This window comes from Camelus dromedarius, chromosome 2 (genome assembly GCF_036321535.1).
Source record: "Camelus dromedarius isolate mCamDro1 chromosome 2, mCamDro1.pat, whole genome shotgun sequence".
In the NCBI taxonomy this organism is placed as follows: Eukaryota; Metazoa; Chordata; class Mammalia; order Artiodactyla; family Camelidae; genus Camelus; species Camelus dromedarius.
The window spans coordinates 48636995-48661157 of record NC_087437.1 but is presented as its reverse complement, the minus strand read 5'-3'; the positions used below and the strand labels follow the sequence as shown (position 1 = coordinate 48661157).

At 34.7% G+C, this 24163-nt stretch overlaps 1 protein-coding gene across 1 annotated transcript in view; it reads left to right on the top strand.

Annotated features, from left to right (window-relative positions):
• Positions 1-240: 240 nt before the first annotated feature.
• CCDC39 (coiled-coil domain 39 molecular ruler complex subunit) overlaps positions 241-24163 on the top strand; it is a 48545-nt gene continuing 24622 nt past the window's right edge. Inside the window, exons 1-10 of the mRNA XM_010976234.3 lie at positions 241-602; positions 6474-6593; positions 8243-8389; positions 9494-9652; positions 10435-10527; positions 10623-10751; positions 13611-13802; positions 16363-16466; positions 16990-17122; positions 23110-23304. Of these exons, the coding sequence (XP_010974536.1) occupies positions 513-602; positions 6474-6593; positions 8243-8389; positions 9494-9652; positions 10435-10527; positions 10623-10751; positions 13611-13802; positions 16363-16466; positions 16990-17122; positions 23110-23304 (1362 nt within the window). The 5' untranslated portion in view covers positions 241-512. The remainder of the gene's footprint in view (positions 603-6473; positions 6594-8242; positions 8390-9493; positions 9653-10434; positions 10528-10622; positions 10752-13610; positions 13803-16362; positions 16467-16989; positions 17123-23109; positions 23305-24163) is intronic.

Sequence of the window (24163 nt, the reverse complement as noted above, 5' to 3'; positions counted from 1 at the left end):
CCTGCGAGATTTCATCTACTAATGGAACTCGGTAAACGCCACTTGATTGTTGTCCTTCGCTCTCATCTTCCGCCCGCGATCGCAGCTGCGTAGCGCTAAGCCATTCCCGTGCCCTGTGGTCCCACGGAGACTGCGGGCGCCACCGATTTTACACCCCTCGGGAGCGCCGGGAGGACGGACGGGGCCGCGCTTTCAAGGATTGTTGTGCTGGCGCCTGGCAACCCAGTGAACCTCTGGAGGAGTAAGTTTATTCGCTTCTCTGGGTTCTCCCGAAGAAAAAAACGTTTCTCTGGGTCCAGGGAAGGAGTTCTCAACCGGAAGTCCTGCCCCCGGACTTGAGCGCTTCCTGTTTGGTAACTAAGGGCGCGAAACGGTTGCTTGAGCACAGGTAGCAATTACTCCCGAGCTTCGCGAGTGCCTGGGATTACCTCAGGTGCTGTTCACGGGCGATACGAGAAGGTGACTCTTTCCTCCTCCGGACGTTTTCTGGAGTCCCCTCTCCATTTGTCATCATGAGTAGTGAATTTCTGGCGGAGCTGCATTGGGAGGATGGGTTCGCCATCCCGGTGGCGAATGAGGAGAACAAGATACTGGAAGACCAGGTGAGGATCAGGTGAAGAAGGCGGGGGATGGGGGGTTTTGGAGGGACGTTTTCTGGTTTGTAGAAATACAACCCTTTTATTTCTCTCTGTTCCTTCCTTAATCTCATCTTTTCTGTCTACCTCTTCTCGGCACCATCTCCTTCCACACCTGCTCGCCCTTTTCGGTACTTGCTAAGCATAAAAACAAGCAAACAACAGAAACGGTAATTGATATTCACGACTATAAAGCCTGAATCTGTATTCTTTCCTCCTCTTCCACTCCATGTACTCATTTCCAGCCTCCTGAGCAGTAAAGACTGTTCCCGCGCCCTCTTTTTTCTTCCTCAGAATTAAGCGCGGTTTGCAAAGGGACTTCTGAGATTTGCGTGGCATCAGCTATTTGGGGATGCTTGTAAACAAAATACGTTGTGGTTGACATTTCTTTTTGAGTTTCGGCGTATGATGTTTAAAGTTAAGGTGACTTGAAGAAATGTTTTCAAGAGGGATGTTCTAGTAAGAACGTAAAATGTGCAGTTTACAGCTTTTCAAAGTGAGGATTAAGTTGTCACAGAACAATATAAAATATTTTACGTTGTAAGGAATATTTTACAGCAGCTTGCAAACAAAGCATGGTAGTTATAAAAATAAACTTGCAGCCAGCTCAGGAAACTTTTAAAAACCTTTAGCAGCCAGTCTAAAGTTCCACCACATGGCAATGTGTTGTATGGAAGAGGGTCGGAGAACAGATGATGTTTACACTACTTTAGAGAATGGAAAAGAAGGTCTTCTCTCCTCTGAGAAATGAAAATGAAAATCCCCCACTCTGTGTTTTGGAAAACTTTTTTCAAAATATTCTGACTTACTTACTTCCGTCTAATTTAGATGGCTTCAGTTTTTGATTTTTGTATTTTTCAGTGAAGAGCAACATTAGGAAATAAATATATCACTGAGTACTGAGGAATATCAAGAAGTGCTGTTCAGATACCACTTAGCACTTTGTCTATTTCTTCTACTTAAACTGTAATAAGTAAAATAATTATCTCACAGTGTTGTTATACAGCTCTAAGGACATTAATATAGGTTAAAGTTCCATTTAAATGTTAGTTTTTGGTATTATTGTCATACTGTTTGTCTCAGGATTTTATATACATATGACTTATATTAGCTATTTTGAAAAATATTAAAGAGCAATAAAAAGAATAATGAGGACCATAATCACTTCAGCTGAATAAACTCTGATATTTAAAAAAAGCAACTCTTGAAAGTTTAATATATTCAAGCAGAACAGAAGGATATAAAATATAAAAATACATGATATTCCCTCCCCCCAAAACCCACTGTTGCTCATAAAAGTGGCTATTGTGGCCTTAAACAAATATCCAAGACATCATGGTCTACAGGTATATAGTTAGAAAAGACAGGAGTATTATAAATATGGGATCCTACTGTATATTTTACTTGTATTTAAGAGAAGAAATTCAGTGAGTGTTACTTAATTACAAGAGAGAGTGGTTGCTAAAAAGCTTCTTTAATACTAAGAAAAACTAAGTAAGAAAAAATGAAATGGTTAAATTAATTGTTTATTAAAAATTATTTGCTTCAATTGTAGACAGTATGGGTTGACTCCCTGCTCTTTCACCTTTTGTCTTCAAAATGAGGAAATTAACTCTCTTAACACTTTCTGCCACCTTCTTTTCCCCATTAAAAACTGGTGGTTTTATTATGTTTATATTACATTATTTGATTTTCAGTCTATTCAATGTTCTTAATTTATTACAAGTGTTTTGTCTTAGTTGTGTATTTAAGATGATTTAATGGTCCTTAATGCAGCCACTTTTGCTCAGTTTATCTTTTTTTTAAATTTTTCACTTCGATTCATCTTTTGATTAGTTGGGTACTATCCACAAATTGCTGTTTCAAGAAGGGCCCATAATTACTGTGTTTTTAATTTCTCATATCCTTGCTTGCCAGTCTGGTTCCTTGCATTGCCCGCTTTGAGTTTCTGTTCCTTAAATCATAGTATCAAATACTTTCTCTCACCCCTCCAACCCCAACTCCTTCCTTCTGGAGTCTTGTGTTTTCCAGTATGGACTGTTTTTCCACAGGCATACCTCCAACTGTTAACTTAAGAATTCACTTTATTCCTTTACTGGGTCGATGCTCTATTTCCTACATCACATTATCTTCTTTTTAGCTTGGATTATTCCCTTATTTTGATGAAATACTTTGTGTCTCTTTAAAGAAGAGTCTATGGGAAGTGAACACTCTGAATCTGAAAATGTTTTTATTTATTCTCATGTTTGATGGTACTTTGGCTGGGTAGAAGATTATGGGTTAAAAATAAATTCTCCACAGAATTTGGAAAGTATTGTCCTTTTATTTTCCAGCAGTGTTGTTGGTGAGTAATCTGATATTAAAATGATTTCCATTTTTTGTAGGTTACTTTTTTAATCTCTGTAAGCTTTTAGGGTTTTGTTTCATCTTTATGTAGCAGTTTTTAGTTTGGCAACTATATTAATCATATTTTGAATTTTCAGGTTATTTGCTTGTTGCTTTTTTGTAGTACATGGCCTTGTTTTAGGAATACAATATCATTTATCATTTATCATCTATGTATGTGTGTCCGTGTCTGTATCCGTGTGTGTGTGTGTGTGTGTGTGTGTGTATTTAGTACTTTTCTTTTTTGTCCTGAATTATCTGTTTCCTTTGGGATCTTTTTGTTTGTTTATCTTGATATCCCTTATATTATGTAAGTTTTCAGTAAATATCTGGTGGTCCTTGCATGTTCTTTATATTTAAGAAAGAGGCAATAAAATATTGTTTGGAAACTATGAGAGAAGAATTATCAACTTGTGGAGAGTTAATCATTATACTTTCATTAAAAAGCAGATGCTTTTGCTCTGGGTTTATTATGCAATGATAAAAGTCATAATCGATAAAGAAAATAAAAGTTAAAGTACCAAACAACACAACAGCTAAGTATATAAAAGTGCAAACTATTAAAAATGCAAGTAGATCTTGACCTTGATATACTGGGATACTTCAATATTGACTTCCTCAGAATTAGACAGCTCTAATAGACAAAAATAAAGATATGAAGGATATAAATAATACAGTAAAAATAAAAGCATAGAGAGCATATATCCCTTACATAGAATATGTTCATAAAACATTTACAAAAGTAGATCATTTACTATAACAGAATAAAAACCTTAAAACATTAAAAGGGAGTAATAAACTTTAAAAACATCATGCTAAGTGAAATAAGCTGGACACAGAAGGACAAATATTGTATGGTTCCACTTGTATGAGATAACCTAGAAGAGTCAAATTCATAGAGACACAAAGTAGAATGGTGATTTCCCGGGGCTGAGGAGAAGGGAAATGGTGAATTAGTGTTTAATAAGTACAGAGTTTCAGTTTGGGAAGATGAAAAATTTCTGGAAATGGATGGTGCTGATGGTTGCATAACATGTGCATATGTTTAATGACACTGTATTTAATATATGCTGAAAAATGGTTAAAATGGTAAATTTTATGTTATATATATATATATATTTTACCACAATTAAAAAATGAGTGATAGAAATTTTATAGGTTGATTCCCTGATCATAAACCAATAGAATTTATAATAAACCATTTAAAAAATTATCCTCCATTATTATGGACTGAATGTTTGTGTGTTCCCATCCACTTAGCCCTTTCCCAGCCACCAAATTCATGTTGAAGCCCTAATCCCCAATGTGATGGTATTTAGAGGTGGGGCCTTTGGGAGGTAATTAGGTTTAGATGAGGTCTTGATGGTGGGGCCCCCATGATGGGAATAGTGTCCTTATAAGGAGAGGAAGAGAGACCAGGGCTCTTTCTCTCTGCCATGTGAGGACACAGTGAGAAGGCAGTCATCTGCAAGTCAGGAAGAGACATTTCTCCGGAATTGAATTCGCTGGCACCTGGATCTTGGCCCTCCCATCCTCCAGAACTGTGAGAAATAAATTTCTGTTGTTTCTGCCACCCAGTCTATGGTATTTTGTTATGAAAGTTGACTAAGACATCAATCTTAAATTCTTAGGTAAGTTTCTCAGGAATATATTCCTGGATAGCAGAAAGAAATTGAAAGGAAAAGGTCATCTTTTAGAAAACAATAAAAGAAGACTGCTTCATATCCACTTCCGTGGGTAAGAACAAAAAATCTGTCTTAGATAAAACTTACTGTCTTAAATGCCTTCATTTTTAAATCAGTGTCTTAGTCAGCTTGGATTGCTATATAAGAATAACATAGACTGAGTGACTTCAAAAAAACAAACATTTAGTTCTCACAATTCTGAAGGCTGGAAGTTGAGATCAGGCTGCCACCATGATTGGATACTGATGAGAGCCCTCTTCCTGACTTGTAGATGGCTGCCTTCTAGCTGTGTTCTTACGTGGCAGAGAAAGAGTGAGCTCTGGTATCTCTTCCTCTTCTTATAAGGACACTAATCCCATCATGAGGGTCCTATCTTCATGTCCTAATTTAAATCTATCTACCTCCCAAAGGCCCCACCTCCAGATAACATCACATTGGGAGTTAGGGCTTCAATATATGAGTTTGAGGGTGACATAAACATTTAGTTCATGAAAATCAGTAAGACAAAAAGTAAAGAAATGAAGATCTCCTCTAATAAATTAAAAAAAATAAAAGTTAAAATAAAAACTGAAATTAATGAAATAAAAAGCAAAAAATACACATTTATTATTACAGTTGACCTTGAACAGTGCGAGCGTTAGGGGCGCTAGTCCCCTCAGATTTGAGTACTGCTATCTCTGCCTCAAGAATCAGGAACTGATAAGTGACTCACCCAAGGACAGGAAGCTGTGAAACAGTTTGGATAGAATCAGGACTCAAACCCTAGTTCTTTTGATTCCACATATTGTGATCTTTAGTTGAACATAGACTTTTCCCCACACTTAGTTAAAGATCTGTAAAATGAAAATATAGGTACTATATTTATTGAAAAAAAATCCAGGAATAAGTGGACCTATAGTTCAAACCCGTGTTGTTCAAGGGTCAACTATATTTAGTAAGTTTAATAAAATAAAGGACATAACAAATGATTAAATTAGTATTTATTTATTTCTTTTTAAATTAAATATTCAAATATTTCTTCTGCACTTCAGTGGATGGTGTTGTGCACCTCCTGAGTTGTAACCCCAATTTTGGGAACCGCAGCTCAAGACTCTAAGGAAGCATATTTTTGTATTGTTGAGCTTTTACATTGCTTTGAGGGATGACATATTCTAATGGTCCTGAGAATTTATGTTGTAATTTACTAAAGTTTGTTTGTTTGCTTTGAATTTACAATGTTTTGTTTCTACTCGAGGTTCTAATTCAAAGACACAAAATACAGTAGAAAATAGGTAGTAAGCAAATGGGAGTTATTCTGTTGTGTTAAGGTTAGCCTAAGTCTACTGGTTTTGAATAGGAGTTTAGGGAGAAGCTATTATGCCTGGTGTTCAGCTACTTTTCAAGTTTATGGTTCATGCTCTGTTTGTATTTCATCTTGTTGCTATGCTTTTGTTTGCTTTAGCTATCTTGTGATATAATTATGGAATAGAATCTCATTTCCTCCGTTTAATTACTGCTGTATGAAAAAAAGCATTTTAGCAATGACCCTGCTAAAGCTGTAAATTTGAGAGATTTCTATTCTCTTTTAATATGGTGCTAATTTTCCCACAGTAATCTCTAAATCACAATACTATTTTACAAGACTTAAAAGATCAGTAGATTTTAGAAGTTCAAATGGCTATTGAAACAAGCAAATAAATGAAGATTTAATTTTCTTTTGATTTTAGATCTTTTAATATGGTAAAAACTTAGTAGGACTTTGGTTAATCATAGCACTTAATATTTACAGTTGTCAAAGCTGCAGAATGAAAAGTCAAGCTTGCAAGATCAGCAACGTGACTATGAAGATCGAATTAATGCTATGACTTCTCATTTCAAGAATGTCAAACAAGAGTTCTTATTTACACAGGTATAATAATGTTGAAATCCACATTGATTATATATCATGTATAATCATGGAACATTTCACATTACATTTACATCTATGATTTGGTTTTAGAGATATAAAAGAAAACTTTAGCATAACTAAATGATTATGAACATAGCCTTGAACCTGAAAGTAGGTAGAAAAAAATACTTTTAGGATATCACCAAGTTCATGGAATAATTAATTCATTGAATGAGAAATCATCATTCATATAGTCTGATATAATACTAGGCAGCAGATTATATGAAAAGGTACAGTGATGGTAGTGAGCAATGATGGCTTTAAGTGGGAAAAGACCTAATATAACACGAAATACATTTTTTGTCTACATTTAAATTTTTCAGCATAATCCCCTGGGGCCATTTTGTGTGGAGGCAGAGTCCACACACTTGAGTAGCTCTTAGGACACCACGGTATTTTAACATGGTTTAAGAATTGAAATTTATAATGACAATCCTGAGATAACAGAAAGGTTAAATTATATTTAGGAAACTATTTAAGGTAACTGGGGAAAGTATAATGCATTTTAGAAATATTAATACAAATAATATAAATTAAAACTTAGAGTGATTAATTAAGTAAGCATCTGTTTTATGGATAATCTGTTCATGTGTAGAAGCTCTTTCTTTGTTGCTGCCCAGGAAATCAGACAGCTCTGCAAGTAAGCATTGGAGAGTTTTCTAACTTCCATCTCAAACTATTTTTTAAAAAATACATCTACTTTTCTTTGAAGAATTGTGTAATTCTTGAAAATAAAGTTGTGTTTTTAATAATAATTTATAATTAATATAGATAAATAACTTTTATGGTTTTTAAAGTCTTATTTAAAGTTATAAATTTAATGACCTTTAAAAAAACAATCTCAGGATTTTTTAATCCTGATGTGATTTAGTAATTAAAAATGGCTTGGAATAACATCTTTTCCTCAAGTTGTTAAACCACTGAGTTGGGGATTTGAGAGACAGAGATTCTCGTTAGGTATATTTCATTATAGTCAAACCTCAGTTAAACAGGATTATAGAGACAAAAGATGATAGACTTCCTACAACAGTAACAGCTTTAATAATGTAAAAATAATACTGATGGTAATAACTTTGAAGCCCTACAAGATCAGTAGTCAACAAATACAATTTTTTTAAGTAAAACTTAACACAAAAGCATTGTTGTATATTAATATATTCTAGGAAATATTTACAACCATAAGTGTTTACAAAATTATTTAAAAATTATGTTTGCTAATTAGAATGTGAGATCAATTCATACATTTTATTTCCTAAGTATTTTTTAATCAATTTCATTTTTATTTTTAGATAAGTGAATTATCTTTTCAGGTCTCATCTTTATATACTTTGTTTTCCTGCAGTTTCCCTAGACCAACATAGTATCTGAAAATTGCTGACATTTTTTTCCCAGCACATTCCACAAACTGACTTTTTTACAACTAGTAAGCAACAATGACCACACTGAATCACGAAGTCTGATGTGGTGTGGGTTTCAGAGAAGTGGAATTAATAGCACTTAATCTATACATTTTGTAGGAACTTTATTATCTTTTTGTTTAATGGATTATTATAAATATTTTATAATATTAAAACTTTAAAAGTCTTTCTGTCCTGTATATTATTCTGTAGTCTCTTTGTAAAGCCAGGGAGCATGAGATTGAAAGCGAAGAACATTTTAAGATTATTGCTGAAAGAGAACTGGGACGAGTGAAGGGTGAAGTTCAGCGACTGGAAAATGAGATGGCTTCAATACGGGAAAAGAAAAGTGATAAGGAAGTATGTTTCAAAATGTTACTTAAATTTTGTGCTATTGTTCCTTCTTCTCTCACCCAATAAACATCGATTTTTTTTTTTTTTTCTGTATGGCAAAGGCATTCATTAGTTTCCTGACATCCACTTATGTTGTTTTATGGACAGTGGAAGTCACATGGAGCTGTGATTTGAATCAACAATGACAGAATATTACATTTATTTTCACAATTTTCATTTACCAAATACTCATTGAGCCTTATTATGTGCAAAGTACCATGCTGGCCGCCTGTTATGCCATATTAGGCATAATTTATTTATAAATGCTACATTTTTTAAAGCTACATTAAAAAATCACTTATTTTAGAATTCTTTTTCAGTTAAAATTTTTACCTTTCATATTACCAGCTTGTAACTCTAATATTAAACTACCATAACCTATTTTTCTCTTTTCCTTAGTTTTTAATTACCTAATTGGGAGGTCTTTCCAAATTTGATTTCTTCTCTTTACATATGCAAATTTGATTTTCTTCTCTTTACAAAATGTATATATATGTATACATACACATACATAAATATCTTATTATATTAATTTTTGCATATTGACCTATTTTTTTTTATGAATCTAGATTTGTTAAATGAATACATTGACAGAAATAGTTTATCTCTTTAACTACTACATTTATTTCAATTAGATAAGAGGCCTTTTAGAGGCAGCAATCTGGTTGGAAATGGGGCTGAAAGGGACTTGTCTTGGGTTTGAGTTAGCATATCAAGCACGTTATTTTTACTAAGATTATGTACCTACTTGTCGTGGCTTTGGTGAAGTGACTTATGAGATTGCTCTAGAGGAGCTACCCTAAAGCCTTTCTAAGCAAACTTTGGTTCAACTACTGTTCTCAACTTTGTGTAATCATCTCCCCTCTATTTCACAACTTAAGAACTAAAATATAAGTATGATAGTTACACAATTAAATATGGTATGTTATATACATCTGGAGATCAGGGACAGGGACGGGGTTTCTTTCTTCTTTTAAATATGTTCTGTAATATGTAATCTTATGTTTAATTTTAGTTTGTATAGTAAGTAAGGTTTTGTAATCTTCCCTGCCCCCTCTCTTTGGAAATTAGAATTATATATTTAAAACTACTCAAAAATTGGATGGTTTGAAATGTCAAATGAACTGGGACCAGCAAGCATTGGAGGCCTGGCTGGAAGAATCAGCTCGTAAAGACAGTGATGCCCTCACTCTTCAGAAGTACGCAAAACAAGATGATAATAAAATTAGGGTGAGATATTGTAAATTAAAAAATACTAGATTTTCTCTGAATCTGTAATAATATCAACCATTTTTAAAATCTGAGTTGGACTTTTAATTTTAAAGTAGTTCTCAAAATTTTGGGGGTCTATTAAAGTCAGGTATCCTCTCTCTAGAAAAATGAATATGCTCAAATACTCACAAAATTTTGCAAGTTTTACTAATCCTTTGAAGCTCTTTGACCATTTAGGGATCTAGGGACTTCAGGTTAAGAATCCTGATTGAGAAGTTTTTTCAAAAGCATTTCAGAAAAGAAAGTTTTGTACTAGGACTATGGATAAGTATTTTAACTTCTCTTGTGTAATAGTTTGAATGTTACAGATAGTTTTTGCTGATTTGAGACCATAGTGCTATAGATTATGTAATATATTATTATGACCATTACTTAAATATCTACTTATAATTAAATCTGGTAGTACTTTAGTTATCATGAAACATACTATTTTCTAATAGATTTAATACCACAGGCATTATTTAAAATAATTGTAAATGGCAAATTATTGTTTAATCCCTTTTCTAACTTTAAAAAGTACTAAAGGTCTTTTTAGAAACAATTGAGTTTTCATTGCAACACTTTGCAGTTAAAAGATGAATATATATATATATGTTATTTTGTAGTTGTTTTAGATATCAAATAAATGAATATATATACTATAATATGACTTATAATATCACTTAATGTGAGATATACTAACATCTTTTATGTTAATGAAATGATAATTATGAATATTTTTGTGTGTAACTACATCATAGGCACTGACCCTGCAGTTAGAAAGACTGACTGTGGAATGTAATCAGAGAAGAAAGGTACTTGACAACGAACTTGCAGAGACTCTAAGTGTGCAGGTTGGTTTAGTAAAGATTTTTATTTCTTAGTTGTCAAGGTGATGTTTGCAAAAGCACTTCAATTCACAGAAATGTTATTTGCTCTTATTTGACAGTTAGAATTGGATAAAGCAGCACAAGATTTTCGTAAGATTCATAATGAAAGGCAAGAACTCATTAAACAGTGGGAGAATACAATAGAACAGATGCAGAAGAGAGATCGAGACATCGATAACTGTGCCTTGGTAAAGTAATTGGTCGTTGCAGTGTTCAGCTATATTTATCTCTTTTGTATTTAACTCATTCATTTCAAATGTAAATCACCCTATTTGAAAGTCACTTTTGTAGCATGATTCAGTGGTTTTGGTAAATGTTTTTTTACAGTTGACTTTGTATCCATTTAGAAATGTGATTTTTATGAAGATTAGTTACTTAATATATATTATGCTGAAGACTCTGAAATGTGGGACAAGAGAAAATCAACAGATAGTGTTACTGCAGTAAAACCAATGCCCTGACTTATACACGGTTGTCCAGGGTGCCTTGGATTTAACATGTGTGCTATTTGTGTGCTAATGACAGGTGTAGGGAAATGAGCCTCATGGATAGCCAATAAAGAAGGAAGGAGAGTAGGAAAGAAACCTAGACTGCAGCTTCCCCTTCTGAACCTGAGGCACCCATCGTGGGCTAGAAGCTCTGAAGGGGAAGAACACCACTCTGATTAAACACAGACCTCGTGTTATTTTTTGCTACTTCCAGAGATAATTTAGGAGAACTTTTGGGGGAATCATTAAAGAATAAAATAGTGGTGAGTGAAAATTAGAGAAGATTGGAGAAAGTTGGGAAGGAGAAGGAGTTGAGGAGGAAAGAAGGCAGGTGAGACAATGTGCTGACTTCCATTCTGAATATACTCCATGGAAAGGCATTCGGCAAGCAGTTCAGGCACTAGGAGTTTGGAATTCTGATTTCTTGATGTGGTTTACTTGTTATATGTAACTTATATGTAAAATGTTACCCTTTTAATATAAATTTCTGTAAGTAATAAATATTTTAGCAGCAAGATGGCCTGTGCCTCCCTAGGAGGGACATGGAAGAACCAATCTTAACTATGAGATCCTTTGAATTCTTAATGCTGATGTTAGTTTCTTTTTCTTGACTTTTTATTGCTTTCAAACATCAAGTCCTGATTGCTTCCTTTATGTAAATCAGATGTGTCAGATCCAAGATCGCAGATCCATAATTGAATTCTCATACAACCATGCAGCTAAACTGACTCAGCCTGCTGATTTGGTGGAATCCACAGCTTATAGCTCCCTGGTCATGTTCATAGTGGTTCCTTATTTATGAAGTGACATCTGGCAGTGTGTATTGATGGAGACTAGAGAGAGTGCTAAGAAGAGGCTCCATAGGTAGGGGGATGTATTTAAGGACTGGCTCCTGATTTGTAGCATTTCTGATGTCTGGTGAAACTACTTCTATACCAACTTGATTCCACTGATCACAGAGTTGAGAAGAGGTGTGTAAGTCAGTTCTGGTGAGCCAGTGAGAGCCATTTCACACCACTAGAGGATTTAATCTGAGACTGGACCCTTTTGTTCTTCGTCCTCCAAAATAGTTCCTGCCTTCTCAGTGCCTTCTTGGCAGGAATCTGACCATATGATCCTGAAATTGGCCTCTTAGAATAAACTTCTACATTATTTAGGAAAGGAAAAAATATTTGTCTATTATAGTTCTAGTCTAGTGTAGACATTTTGGGATGCTACTTACAAGCATCACCTATACGAAAACAATTGTAAATACATTACACCGGTAAGAAACGTGAACCTTGAAGTAGATATTAAAGCATGTGATTAAGTGATAGAAAAGTTAATTATAAGTCAGGAAATTCTAGAATAATCGTTTGACATATATAAACTTGGGAAGTTTTGACCTGTCCTTTGGTTGAATGAACACAGTAGATATATGTAGAATGCTGCAATTATAGAATGTTAATTGTTATGGAGATGGGAATACTAGATTAAACAAATTTAAAATGTGTCTAAAAATGCAGTGCATCTCAGATATATTTTGGCTTAATATGCCAATATGTACAATACTACACGCAGCATTTCTAAAACTTACTGATTTCAGAACACATCCCCTCCCCTGAACCAGTCTCCTGGGATTAGTTGTTTGGTGGGACCCTATTTCAGAAAACTTGAAAGAAATATATTTTAGGGTCAATTTTCCTTCTCCATCTAGTTCATCTAACATATTGCCATCAGAATCACCTGTAAAAACCATATATAGTCTTTTAATTCCACAACTCTAAAATCTTCTTTGTTCCACATTGCTTAAAAGTTGACCCTCTTTAACATGGTAATTGAAAAATTGAATTTCTTGACAGTTTGGCCCTAACTTCTACCTTTCCAGCCCCAACCCTTTCATCTGTACCCACCCCTTCTTAATGTATCCCTGTTCCATCCCTGCCCTCCCCTGCTACACTTTAACCACACTAGAGGATTTATGCAGCCCCATTTATCTTTTTAGGCCTGACTCAAGCAAAGCCTTTTAGGTAATGCCTTTTAATGATTTCTCTTGTGTAGACTTCATCACCTCTTTGATCCCATAGTGCTTTGTCCACACCTCAGTTACTACTTTGTATATTCTAGTTATTTTGTATTCCCAAGACCAGCAAAAAGCCTGAGTGAAGGCATTCCTATTGAAACTAGTAGCAAAAATACTATTCTCAAAAAATGAAAAAAGCTGGTCTTGTGAAATATTTGGAAAATATTGAAATCCAGCTTTCTATGTGAAAACTATTCAATACTTTTATATTTTTAGATGTCATCTTCCACTGATAAAAGGTTGATATTTTTCTTATTCTTTAGCAAAGTACCAGATGGATGAAAGAAAATAGAGAGGCCTTTAAAAATAAGAACTTATAGGTATTATTGTCTAATATATTAATATTGTGCTTTATTAATATAAAATAGTCTCCCTGTAAAAAAATTTTCTGAGAAGTTTTGGTAAAATAAATTTTGACTATTAAAAAAACTAAATTCTTCTTAGTTTTAGTTTTGTTCATCATATTAACTATATTTAACACATTTTTTAAATCCTAGGCATTAGCAAGGATAAAGCAGGAAATAAGAGAAAAAGAAAATTTGGTTAAGGAAAAGATCAAGTTTTTGGAAAGTGAGATTGGGAATAATGCAGAGTACGAGAAAAAAATTTCTGTTGCTGATCGTAAAGTTTTAAAATGTAGAATGGAATATCAGCGTCATGAAGCTAACAGAATTCAGCTGAAAGATGAGGTATGTCAACAAAAAAGACTAATTTGTGTGTTTATGACAAATTACTATACAAATAACCATAAAGACTTTCCTTTGATTAAGGAACTGCCTTCTAGTTCTTTTTGTGGAACTTCCTTGGGATACTCTAAGGAGACCTTGGTTGGTGAAGGCAACAGGTGGGTGTCATTCACATCACAGGTGGCGTGACGGGCTCCCCCTGGAGTTGTGCAATGCCCAACTTGCCTGCCTAAGTGACCTGAGGCAGAAGGCTCCTGAAGGGTCTAGACTGCAAATCGTAATTATCAGATAGTTGGCAAACGCGCAAATGTGAAGGTGAATTATTGACATTGGTGATAACTAGCAATGTCCTTCCAGTGCTACATATGTATGGTGGTTTTAACTCTCAGATTCTAGGTGGAGCTACCTGCTTAAGTTCAGTTTCTCATCTTGGTAAGGGAAAATATTCTAGTGTGGTAGTGGGACAATATAGTGGTAAAATACCTTGAAACAGGCTAAGAGAGAATGAAACTTCTCCTGCTTTGTTCTTTTTTTTTTTTTTTTGAGCATACATGCCAAAAGATTATTCCATAGGGAGAGTTAGCAGTCCCTTAGTTAGCAATAAAGGGATCTTTATGAAATTTGTGCCTTGAGGCCATGTTATCTGAAGTTATTGCTATTAGGTGGGAAATTGGAATATTGCAGAGCATTCTATTCTATAAGTTGTTATACTTTTTATTTCTGATAAAGAAGGAAAGATTTTTTTTCTGTCCAAAGAGAATAAGTACGATCCTAAAAAGTAAAATAAGTGAATTTCTTGCATAAATTCAATGTCACTCCTAATAGCTCATTCTTAAAAATTTTGAAGTTTAAACCAATTGCTGAAAAGAATTCCTTCATTTGTAATTTGTTTATTGAGATAGAATTCACATATCATAATACACCCTTTTAAAGTGTACAATTCAGTGGTTTTTAGTACTTCACAGAATTGTGAAACCATCACCACCATCTAATTTTAGAATATTTTTGTCTTTCACAAAGAAGCCCCATTAGCAATCACTTTCCTTTCCCTCCTCTAACCAGGCCCTGGCAACTACTGATCTACTTTCTGTCGCTATGGATTTGCCTATTTTGGACATTTTATATAAGTGACATCATATAATATGGTGCCTTTTTTGTCAGGTTACTTTCATAATGTTTTCAAGGTTCATCTGTGTTACAGCATGTATCAGTACTTCATTTCTTTTTCTCAAATTTTTTTTTTATTGTGGTGAATACATGTAGCATACAATTACCATCTTAACTGTTTTTAAGTGTACAGTTCAGTGGTATTAAATACACTCCTAATATTGTGCAGTTATCACCAACACCCATGCTCATAGCTCTTTTCTTGTAAAGCTGAAACTCTGTACCGTTAAACAATGACTTCCCATCTTTTCCTCCCTGCAGCCCCTGGAAACCACCATTCTACTTTCTGTCTCGATAATTTAGACTACTCTAAGTACCTCATATAAATGGAATCATTAAATATTGGTCTTTTTGTGACTGGCCTATTTCACTTATTTTACTTAGTAGAACGTCCTCAAGGGTCATCCATGGTATAGCATATGTCAAAATTCAGTTCCTTTTTAAGGATAAATTCTATTCTATTGTATGTACCTGCCACATTTTGCTTTTCCATTCATCTGTTGAGACCTTGGGTTGCTTCCATGTTTTAGATATTGTGAATAATGCTGCTATGAACATGGTTGTATAGTTGTCTCAGAATTGTTGGATCGTATGGTAATCATATTTTTAAGACTTTGAGGAACTGTCATATTGTTTTCCACAGTGGCTATACCATTTTACATCCCCACTAACAGTGCACAAGGGTTCCAGTTTCACCACATCATCATCAACACTCGTTATTTTGGGGTTTTTTTGATTGTAGCTATCCTAATGGGTGTGAGGTACTACTTCATTGTAGTTTTGAGTTGCATTTCCCTAGTGGTTACTGATGAGCACCTTTTCATGTGCATATTTGCCTTTTGTATCCCTTCTCTAGAGAAATATCTCTTCAAGTCCTTTGTCCATTTTTGAATTAGGCTGCTTTTTTTTTGTTGTTGTTGTTGTTGAGTTTAATTAGTTCTGTATATATTCTGGATATTAGTCCTTTATCAGATATATAATTTGCAAATATTTTTTCCCATTCTACGCATTGCCTTTTTGCATTGTTGTTATTGTCTTTGAGGCACAGAAGTTTTTAATTTTGATGAAGTCCAATTTGCCTGTTTTTTCTTTTGTTGCCTGTGCCTTTGGTATCATATCCAAGAAATCATTACCAAATACAGTGTTGTGAAGCTTTTGCTGTATGTACCTTTAACTTATATGTGTAGATTTCTATAGTATCATACAAGTCATTTAAAATTTAGTATCAGATAAAAAAGAAAAATTGTTAAATATGTATTGCAGCAACATGGTTACTTTATTTGTGGTGTGATGTAGCCTAGAAATCAAGGTGTTCAGAACAGAACTTCTCAGAAAAGAAATTAATTTATAAGATATAAAGTAAATATGTAATTTCTGTTTATTAACTAATAAATAGCTGGATTCTTTAAAAGCCACTGTGAATAGAAGTTCCAGTGATTTAGAAGCTCTGAGGAAAAATATTTCCAAAATAAAAAAGGACATTAGTGAAGAAACAACAAGGTAAGAAAAAAGATATTTAAATATGTTTATGGTTTTTGACTAACCCTAGAAAAATTATTGAATATTTGACTTTTTGGTTAAATAACTGTAAAATTATAGCTACTAAATTATTAAACTTAAAAAACTTTTCCTGGGTTTTTCAATACAAAGGCTTAGGATAAAATTTTTTTAATTGTTATTTTAAAATTTCATTTATTTTTAGGGGGGAGTTTATTAGGTTTGCTTATTTATTTGTTTATTTGTTTATTTATTTATTTATTTTTAGAGGAGGTACTGGGGATTGAACCCAGGACCTTGTGTATGCTAAGCATGTGCTTTACCACTTAAGCTATACCCTCTCCACCTTAGGAGAAATATTTTTTATGGCTTATTAAGTATATATTGGTAATAGAAAGGTTTATGTCAAAAGAAAATAAGTTATATGAAGAAATCTTAGGTTAAACTATTACTTGTTTGTTTGCATTAAATATATTTTAGACATGTTTTCCTCATAAATTTATTTTTCCTCATAAATTCTCTATAGGTTATACAAAATTAAAAATCATAATCAGATTGTAAGAAAAAAATTAAAGCATATAACTGAGAAAACTATGTCTGTGGAGGAGAAAGCTACTAACTTGGAAGACATGCTAAGGGAGGAGGAAAGAGGTGTAAAGGTAAGGTTTTTAAAAAATTACAGCAAATTTAGCAATAGTGACTTAACTAGACTCTTGATCAGAGGAGTAGGAGGTCTTTTAAGAGGCTCCAATTTCTGGTGTGATCACATTTGTAATCAGATTGTTGAGTTGTTGGACCCCTTTTTTAATCTTAAGCTCCTAATTCTCTGTTCTCTTCACTTTCAGCCTTTAACTTTGATGTCTTCTTTTAAAGGTAGCCCCTCTATCTTAGATTCTCTGCCTTCTCTATTCTTACTGTGTCCCTATTCCTGTTTGCCATTCATACAGATAGTCTTATATTGCAAATATACCTTGAAAAGTGCCTTTGTTTTACAACTGATTATCTTCATTATTGTTTGTTTGTGATCAGATTCCCAGCAATGGTCTACATTCATTACTTCTTCATCATCTATCTCTTGAACCTCTTACATTCTTCTACCATTTATTGGTAAATGGGCTTTTAAGTGCTAACATTTCACTCACTTCACTGGCATCCCCCTTCTACCTTCATCTCTGTCATTCTGGTGGCATTAAAGCCAACTTTTGAGGAACTGGAAAAGGCTGGTTCACCATTTCCTCTTTGAAAACTTCAGATTGACTTGTGTGACCTATCACTGTAGGTACTACTTCTTGCTTTTACTCTTTTTTGGAAGGGGGAAGAGGAGGGGCAGCTGAAGATGGTGGCAAAATCCTCCATTTGTTGAGGCTTATGTCAAGTATGGTTTCACTTATATTTGGATAGAATCCAGCTTCCTCAGTGTGCTGTTGTGTATGTATAAAATTCCTGAGTAATGAAGCCATGCAACAATCTTTTTTTTTCCCTTTTCAGTTTTATTAGGTAGAATTATTACAGTTTGACTGCACATATACATTATATTACATTTAAATACATATATACAGTATACTGCACATCCATGCAATAATCTTGACTTGAGTGGTATTTGAGTTCAAATCATACAACATTATTTTTCAAAAATTATGGCTTTTTCTCCCCTTAAGACCATGATTTTCTGTAGCACATGAAATGGGAGGGTGTTAGGACTTATTAGAAATATGTAAAGACCATGAAATTTATATGAAATAGACCTTCTGATGACAGAATTAAAAACTAGTGATTTTTTACAGAAATTAGCTGAATTAGAAAAATATTAGATTGGTAGCATGTGAACTGATTGTGCCCTAATAGGGTTGTACTCATAATCTTGTAGCTGTCGATTTTGATTGGAAAAAATCCCAAGCTTGTTTTGGAGATGTGCTATGTTATTCACCATCAATCACCAACTGTAAAACTGCCAGGCAATCTTTCAGAAGGTCTTAAACTCAATGAAAATTGTCTATTATATGACAAGTAATGTATTTCACAAGATTAGATCAGATTATATTTCTTGATTGGTGAAAACCTAAATGTGCCAATCACAGACTTCTTTTGTTTCATGTTGAGGTACATTGGTTGGCAAAGGGAATTATTCTTATCTGGGTATAAGTGCACAGAGGAAACTTACTCCAACATTTTAGAATGATAGCTTTCAATAGATCTTGGCATGGGAGGTCTACCTGAAGCCTGGAATACACTGATGTGATGTCTTGAGGTCAAAATAGGCTTGCCTCCTGAAAAAGGAGCAGTGGGAATGGGGGACTGGTTTTTATCTCCTAGAGAGCTGCACATGTAGGGAGGGCAGCTACAGGCAAGGTGTCAGGAAGAGGCAGTGCCAGTAGTGTGTTAGGGCCAGCTCACACTGGCTCACAAGAGCTGATAGTTAAATTTTCTGAAATTTTATAAGTCAGCTATTAACCATAACTACTACTAAAAGTTAAATTATATAGACTTAAAATTAAATTACATTATAAACAAAAGTAATAAGTACTCAGCACATATCATTTTCAAATTATTTTACAACATTTTACAGTTACCTCTTCTCTTAAGACTACTCAAGATTACTAACATCTATTATATCTGTATAGTAGAAACACTGCATAATGGTCTGCTAATGCATATCTCTTCCAAGTGCTGCATTTAGTGGAATAATGTTAATAATGTACTTAAAATTGGCCATAGTGGGACTATAAATAATCGTGGTAATCAGCCTCTTCCCCCTGCTTCCCACCAGAAGGCTGGTGGTTAAACATTTACCTGCCCACTGGGTAGTTCCCAAAAGAAGGTGGGAAACTGGGTGATGTGATTTCTTCCCTTGACACTCTTAAGACTTTATTAAACTTTGTGAACTTATAAGCTGTGTGTCTCTAGTGTATTTATTTATCTAGCACTCTTTTTTATTGAAATATAGTCAATTTACACTGTGTCAGTTTCTGGGGTACAGCATAATGTTTCAGTCATGCATATATATACATATATTTGTTTTAATACTCTTTTTCATTATTTTTAATTATAGGTTCATGTATTCATATATTTTTTATTTTAGGTTACTATTAGATATTGAATATAGTTCCCTGTGCTGTACAGTAAAAACTTGTTGTTTATCTATTTTATATATAGTAGTTAGTATCTGCAAGTCTGGAACTCCTGATTTATCTCTTCTCCACCCCCTTTACTCCCTGGTAATCATAAGTTTGTTCTCTATGTCTGTGAGTTTGTTTCTGTTTTGTAAATAAGTTCAGTTGTGTCTTTTTTTTTTTTTTTTTTTAAGATTCCTCATTTAAGTGATACATTTTGTATTTTTCTTTTTCTTTCTGGCTTACTTCACTTAGAATGATGATCTCTAGGTCTATCCCTGTAGCTGCAAATGGCATTATTTTATTCTTTTTTATGGCTAAATAGTATTACATTGTATATATGTACCACATCTTTTTTATCCATTTGTGTATCAGTGGACATTTAGGTTGTTTCCATTTCTTGGCTGTTGCAAATAATGCTGCTGTGAACACTGGGGTACATGTGTCTTTTCGAATTATAGTTTTCTTTTGATATATGCCCAGGAGTGGGATTGCTGGATCATATGGTAAGTCTATTTTCAGTTTTTTAAGGAACCTCCATATTGTCCTCCATAGTGGTTGCACCAATTTACATTCCCACCAACATTGTAGGAGGGTTCCTTTTTCTCCACACCATCTCCAGCATTTATTATTTGTAGACTTTTTCATGATGACCATTCTGACTGTTGTGAGGTGATACCTCATTGTGGTTTTGATTTGCATTTCTCTAATAATTAGCATTGTTGAGCATCTTTTCATGTGCCTGTTTGCTGTCTGTATGTCTTCTTTGGGAAAATGTCTATTAGGTGTTCTGCCCATTGTTTTGATTGGGTTGCTTGGTTTTTTTTATATTAAGCTGTATGAGCTGTTTATATATTTTGGAAATTAGTCCCTTGTTGGTCACATCATTTGCAAATATTTTCTCCTATTCTGTAGGTTGTCTTTTCATTTTGATGATGGTATCATATCCTTAGCTGTGCAAAAGCTTGTAAGTTTGATTATGTCCCATTTGTTTATTTTTGCTTATATTTCCATTACTCTAGGAACTGGTTCAAAAAGAATATTGCTGTGATTTATGTCAAAGAGTGTTCTGCCTATGTTTTCCTCTAGGAGTTTTATAGTATTTGGTATTACATTTAGGTCTTTAATCCATTTTGAGTTTATTTTTGTATATGGTGTTAGAGAATGCTCTAATTTCATCCTTTTACATGTAGCTGTCCAGTTTTCCCAGCACCACTTGTTGAAGAGACTGTCTTTTCTCCACTGTATATTCTTGTCTCCTTTGTTGTAGATTAATTGACTAAAAGTGTGTGTGTTTATTCTGGGCTTTCTATCCTGTTCCATTGATTTATGTGTCTGTTTTTGTGCCAGTACCATACTCTTTTGATTACTGTAGCTTTATAGTATAGTCTGAAGTCAGGGAGCATGACTCCTCCAGCTCTCTTCTTTCTCAAGATTGTTTTGGCTATTCAGGGTCTTTTGTGTTTTCACACAAATTTTAACATTTTTTGTTCCAGTTTGGTCAAAAATATCATTGGTAATTTGATAGGGATTGTATATTGCCTTGGATAGTATGGCCATTTTAACAATATAGTTTTTGAAGTACAGATTCTTTGTCTCCTTACATAGATTTATTCCTAGGTATTATATTCTTTTTGATGTGATGGTAAATGGGATTGTTTTCTTAATTTCTTTATCTGATGTTTTGTTGTTAGTGTATAGAAATGCAACTGATTTATGTATATTAATTTTTTATCCTGCAACTTTACCAGATTCATTGATGAACTCTAGTAGTTTTCTGGTTGCATCTTTAAGATTTCCTATGTATAGTATCATGTCATTGGCAAACAGTGACAGTTTTACTTCTTCTTTTCCAATTTGGATTCCTTTCATTTCTTTTTCTTCTCTGATTTCTGTGGCTAGAACTTCCAAAACTATGTTGAATAGAATAAAAGTGGTGAGAGTGGGCATCTTTGTCTTGTTCCTGATCTCAGAGAAAATGCTTTCTGCTTTTTACCATTGAGTATGATGTTAGCTTTGGGTTTGTCATATATGGCCTTTATTATGTTGAGGTATGTTCTATCTGTGCCCACTTTCTGGAGAGTTTTTATCATAAATAGATATTGAATTTTATCAAAAGCTTTTTCTTCATCTATTGAGATGATCATATGGTTTTATTCATATGGTTATGTTTCTCGACCTTGGAGAGGTGGCCTTCTGTGGGAGAAGTCCTGTGCATCCCAGCAGTGCACTCCCCTGTCACCCAAGGGCCAGAGCCCAGTTTGTCCCAGGGTAGAATCTGGCCTGCTATTACAGACTCCTTCCACAGGCTGTGGGGCTGTTGTTTTCTTACTTATGTTATTGGCCTCCTGGTGAGTAAGGCTGGGCTAGAGGCTTGTACAGGTTTCCTGGCAGGAGGGGTTGGTGCCTGCCCCCTGCTGGGTGGAGTTGGATCCTTGTCCTCTGGTGGGCAGGGTTGTGTCTAGGGGAGTGTCTAGAGGTGGCTGTGGGCTCAGGAAGTCGGCTGATGGGTGGGGCTGCATTCCTACTGAGTATGCTGTTTGGCCTGAGGTTTCCCAGTACTTAAGCCTACAGGTTGTTGGGTGGGGCTAAGTCTTGGCACCAATGACCTAAACAAAAATGTCAGCCTCCAGGAAAGCTTGTGTAGATGAACACTACCTGAATGTCCGCCACCAGCATTTATGTCCCCAGGGTGAGCCACAGCCACCCTCTACCTCCCCAAGAGAACTTCCAAAACTAGCAGGCAGGTCTGGCCCAGGTTCCTATAGAATCACTGCTTTTGCCCTTGGCCCAGTGCATGCAAAATTCTGTGTGCACTTGCAAAGAGGGTGAAGTCTCTTTATCCTCCATTGCCATGGTGCTCCTGCAATTAAGCCCCATTGACCTTCACAACTGGATGTTCTGAGGACTCCTCACAATGCCAGAACCCTGGGCTGGAGAGCCTGACATGAGGTTCAGAACTCTCACTCTTCTGGGAGGGGCTCTGCAATATAATTTTCTCCAGCTTGTAGGTCGCCCACCCAGGGATAGGGGACCCAGTTATATCATGAATGCACCCCCTACTGCCATCCCCTTGTGGTTCCCTCTTTACATTTCCAGTTGAAGGAGATCTTTTTTGCTAGGTTCCAGTCTTTTTAATCAATGATTATTTAGCAGTCAGCTGTGATTTTGTTGTGATCATGAGAGTAGGTGAGCTTGTGGTCCTAATACTTTTCCATCTTGACCAGAAAAATCCTCCAGTATATTCTATGTTCTAGGGAAACCACTGGAATAGCCAAGTTCTAAGGCTAAGGTGACATAGAACAGAGTTAAGATGACAGATCAAGGTACAAGCTACAGGAACAGAAAACTGCTATTCTAGTCTACTAGATTAGAGTATCCTACAAGCAATGTTGGGAATTTGTTGAAGTTGTGGGAAGGGCTAAAATGGGGGCCTTTGAGCCCCCCATTTTAAGAGCCCACAAATTATAATGTTCAGGCAATAAAACATTTCAAGGTATTATAATTTCATTAATCACTTTTATTCTTATCATCAGGAAGTAGAAGTTCAATTGAACATAGTGAAAGATGTGTTATTTAAGAAAGTCCAGGAACTACAGGCGGAGACAATGAAAGAAAAAGCTGTTGTATCTGAAATTGAAGGAACCCGTTCCTCTCTAAAGCACCTCAACCATCAGTTACATAAACTGGACTTTGAAACCTTGAAGCAGCAAGAAATTATGTACAGTCAGGTAGATGTTACACTTATGAATATTTTCCAGATTAATTTGTTATCATTGTGACAGTCAAGATACTGCAGTGTCCTAAGGAAACAAAGATTTCTAAGAACTCTTGAGGGGATAGATGGATGCCGAAGATGGGCTATCATGTTAGGTCAGTAGCTGGGTGAGGGAGCCTTAGAAACTATTTTTCTCTCAATCTGAAATGAACAGATAAGAGGATAGACAACTCTAGTAGGGAAGAGCCATGCTTTAAAGGAATCTTGGAGCAACTGGATCTCTAGCAAAACAAAACAAGGAGTGAAATATCTGAAACCTAGAAAAACTATGATTCTTAGTTATGCAGACATTGGCTTCCCCACCCCAACCTGTGGACCAATAGGTTAAAAATATTTTTTAAGTTTTTCCTTATTTGTTCTGTTTATATATTCTGCCTTACATTACTTTATTAATGTCTTCCTTGTCTACATCTTAATTTCCCTGTCTGATATATTCTTAGTTTCTCAAAATTACAGATGCTAATATGTAATTTTAAAAATAACTCATTAGAAGTTCATCAGATTTGTTAGGCCTTTCACTCCTAACAGTCTGTGACTTTATCTTTTTTACACCCCTTAGAAAATGTCCCATCAAAAATCGATGTCTGTGTAAATTCAGTGGATTCACTGAGGTTCCATCATGGTAGGATGATAAATACGTACTTAGCTGCTTTGTTATATTTTCAGAAGATTATTTCTGTGTCATTGTCATGTACCCTGGCTCTTGAAGACTAGTTTGTTGTTTTACCCTTTAGACTAAGAAGGATTTCATCCTGTAAATTACTGAAGGTTTAAAGTGACTTTAGTAAATGATGACATCAGGCCAAACTCAT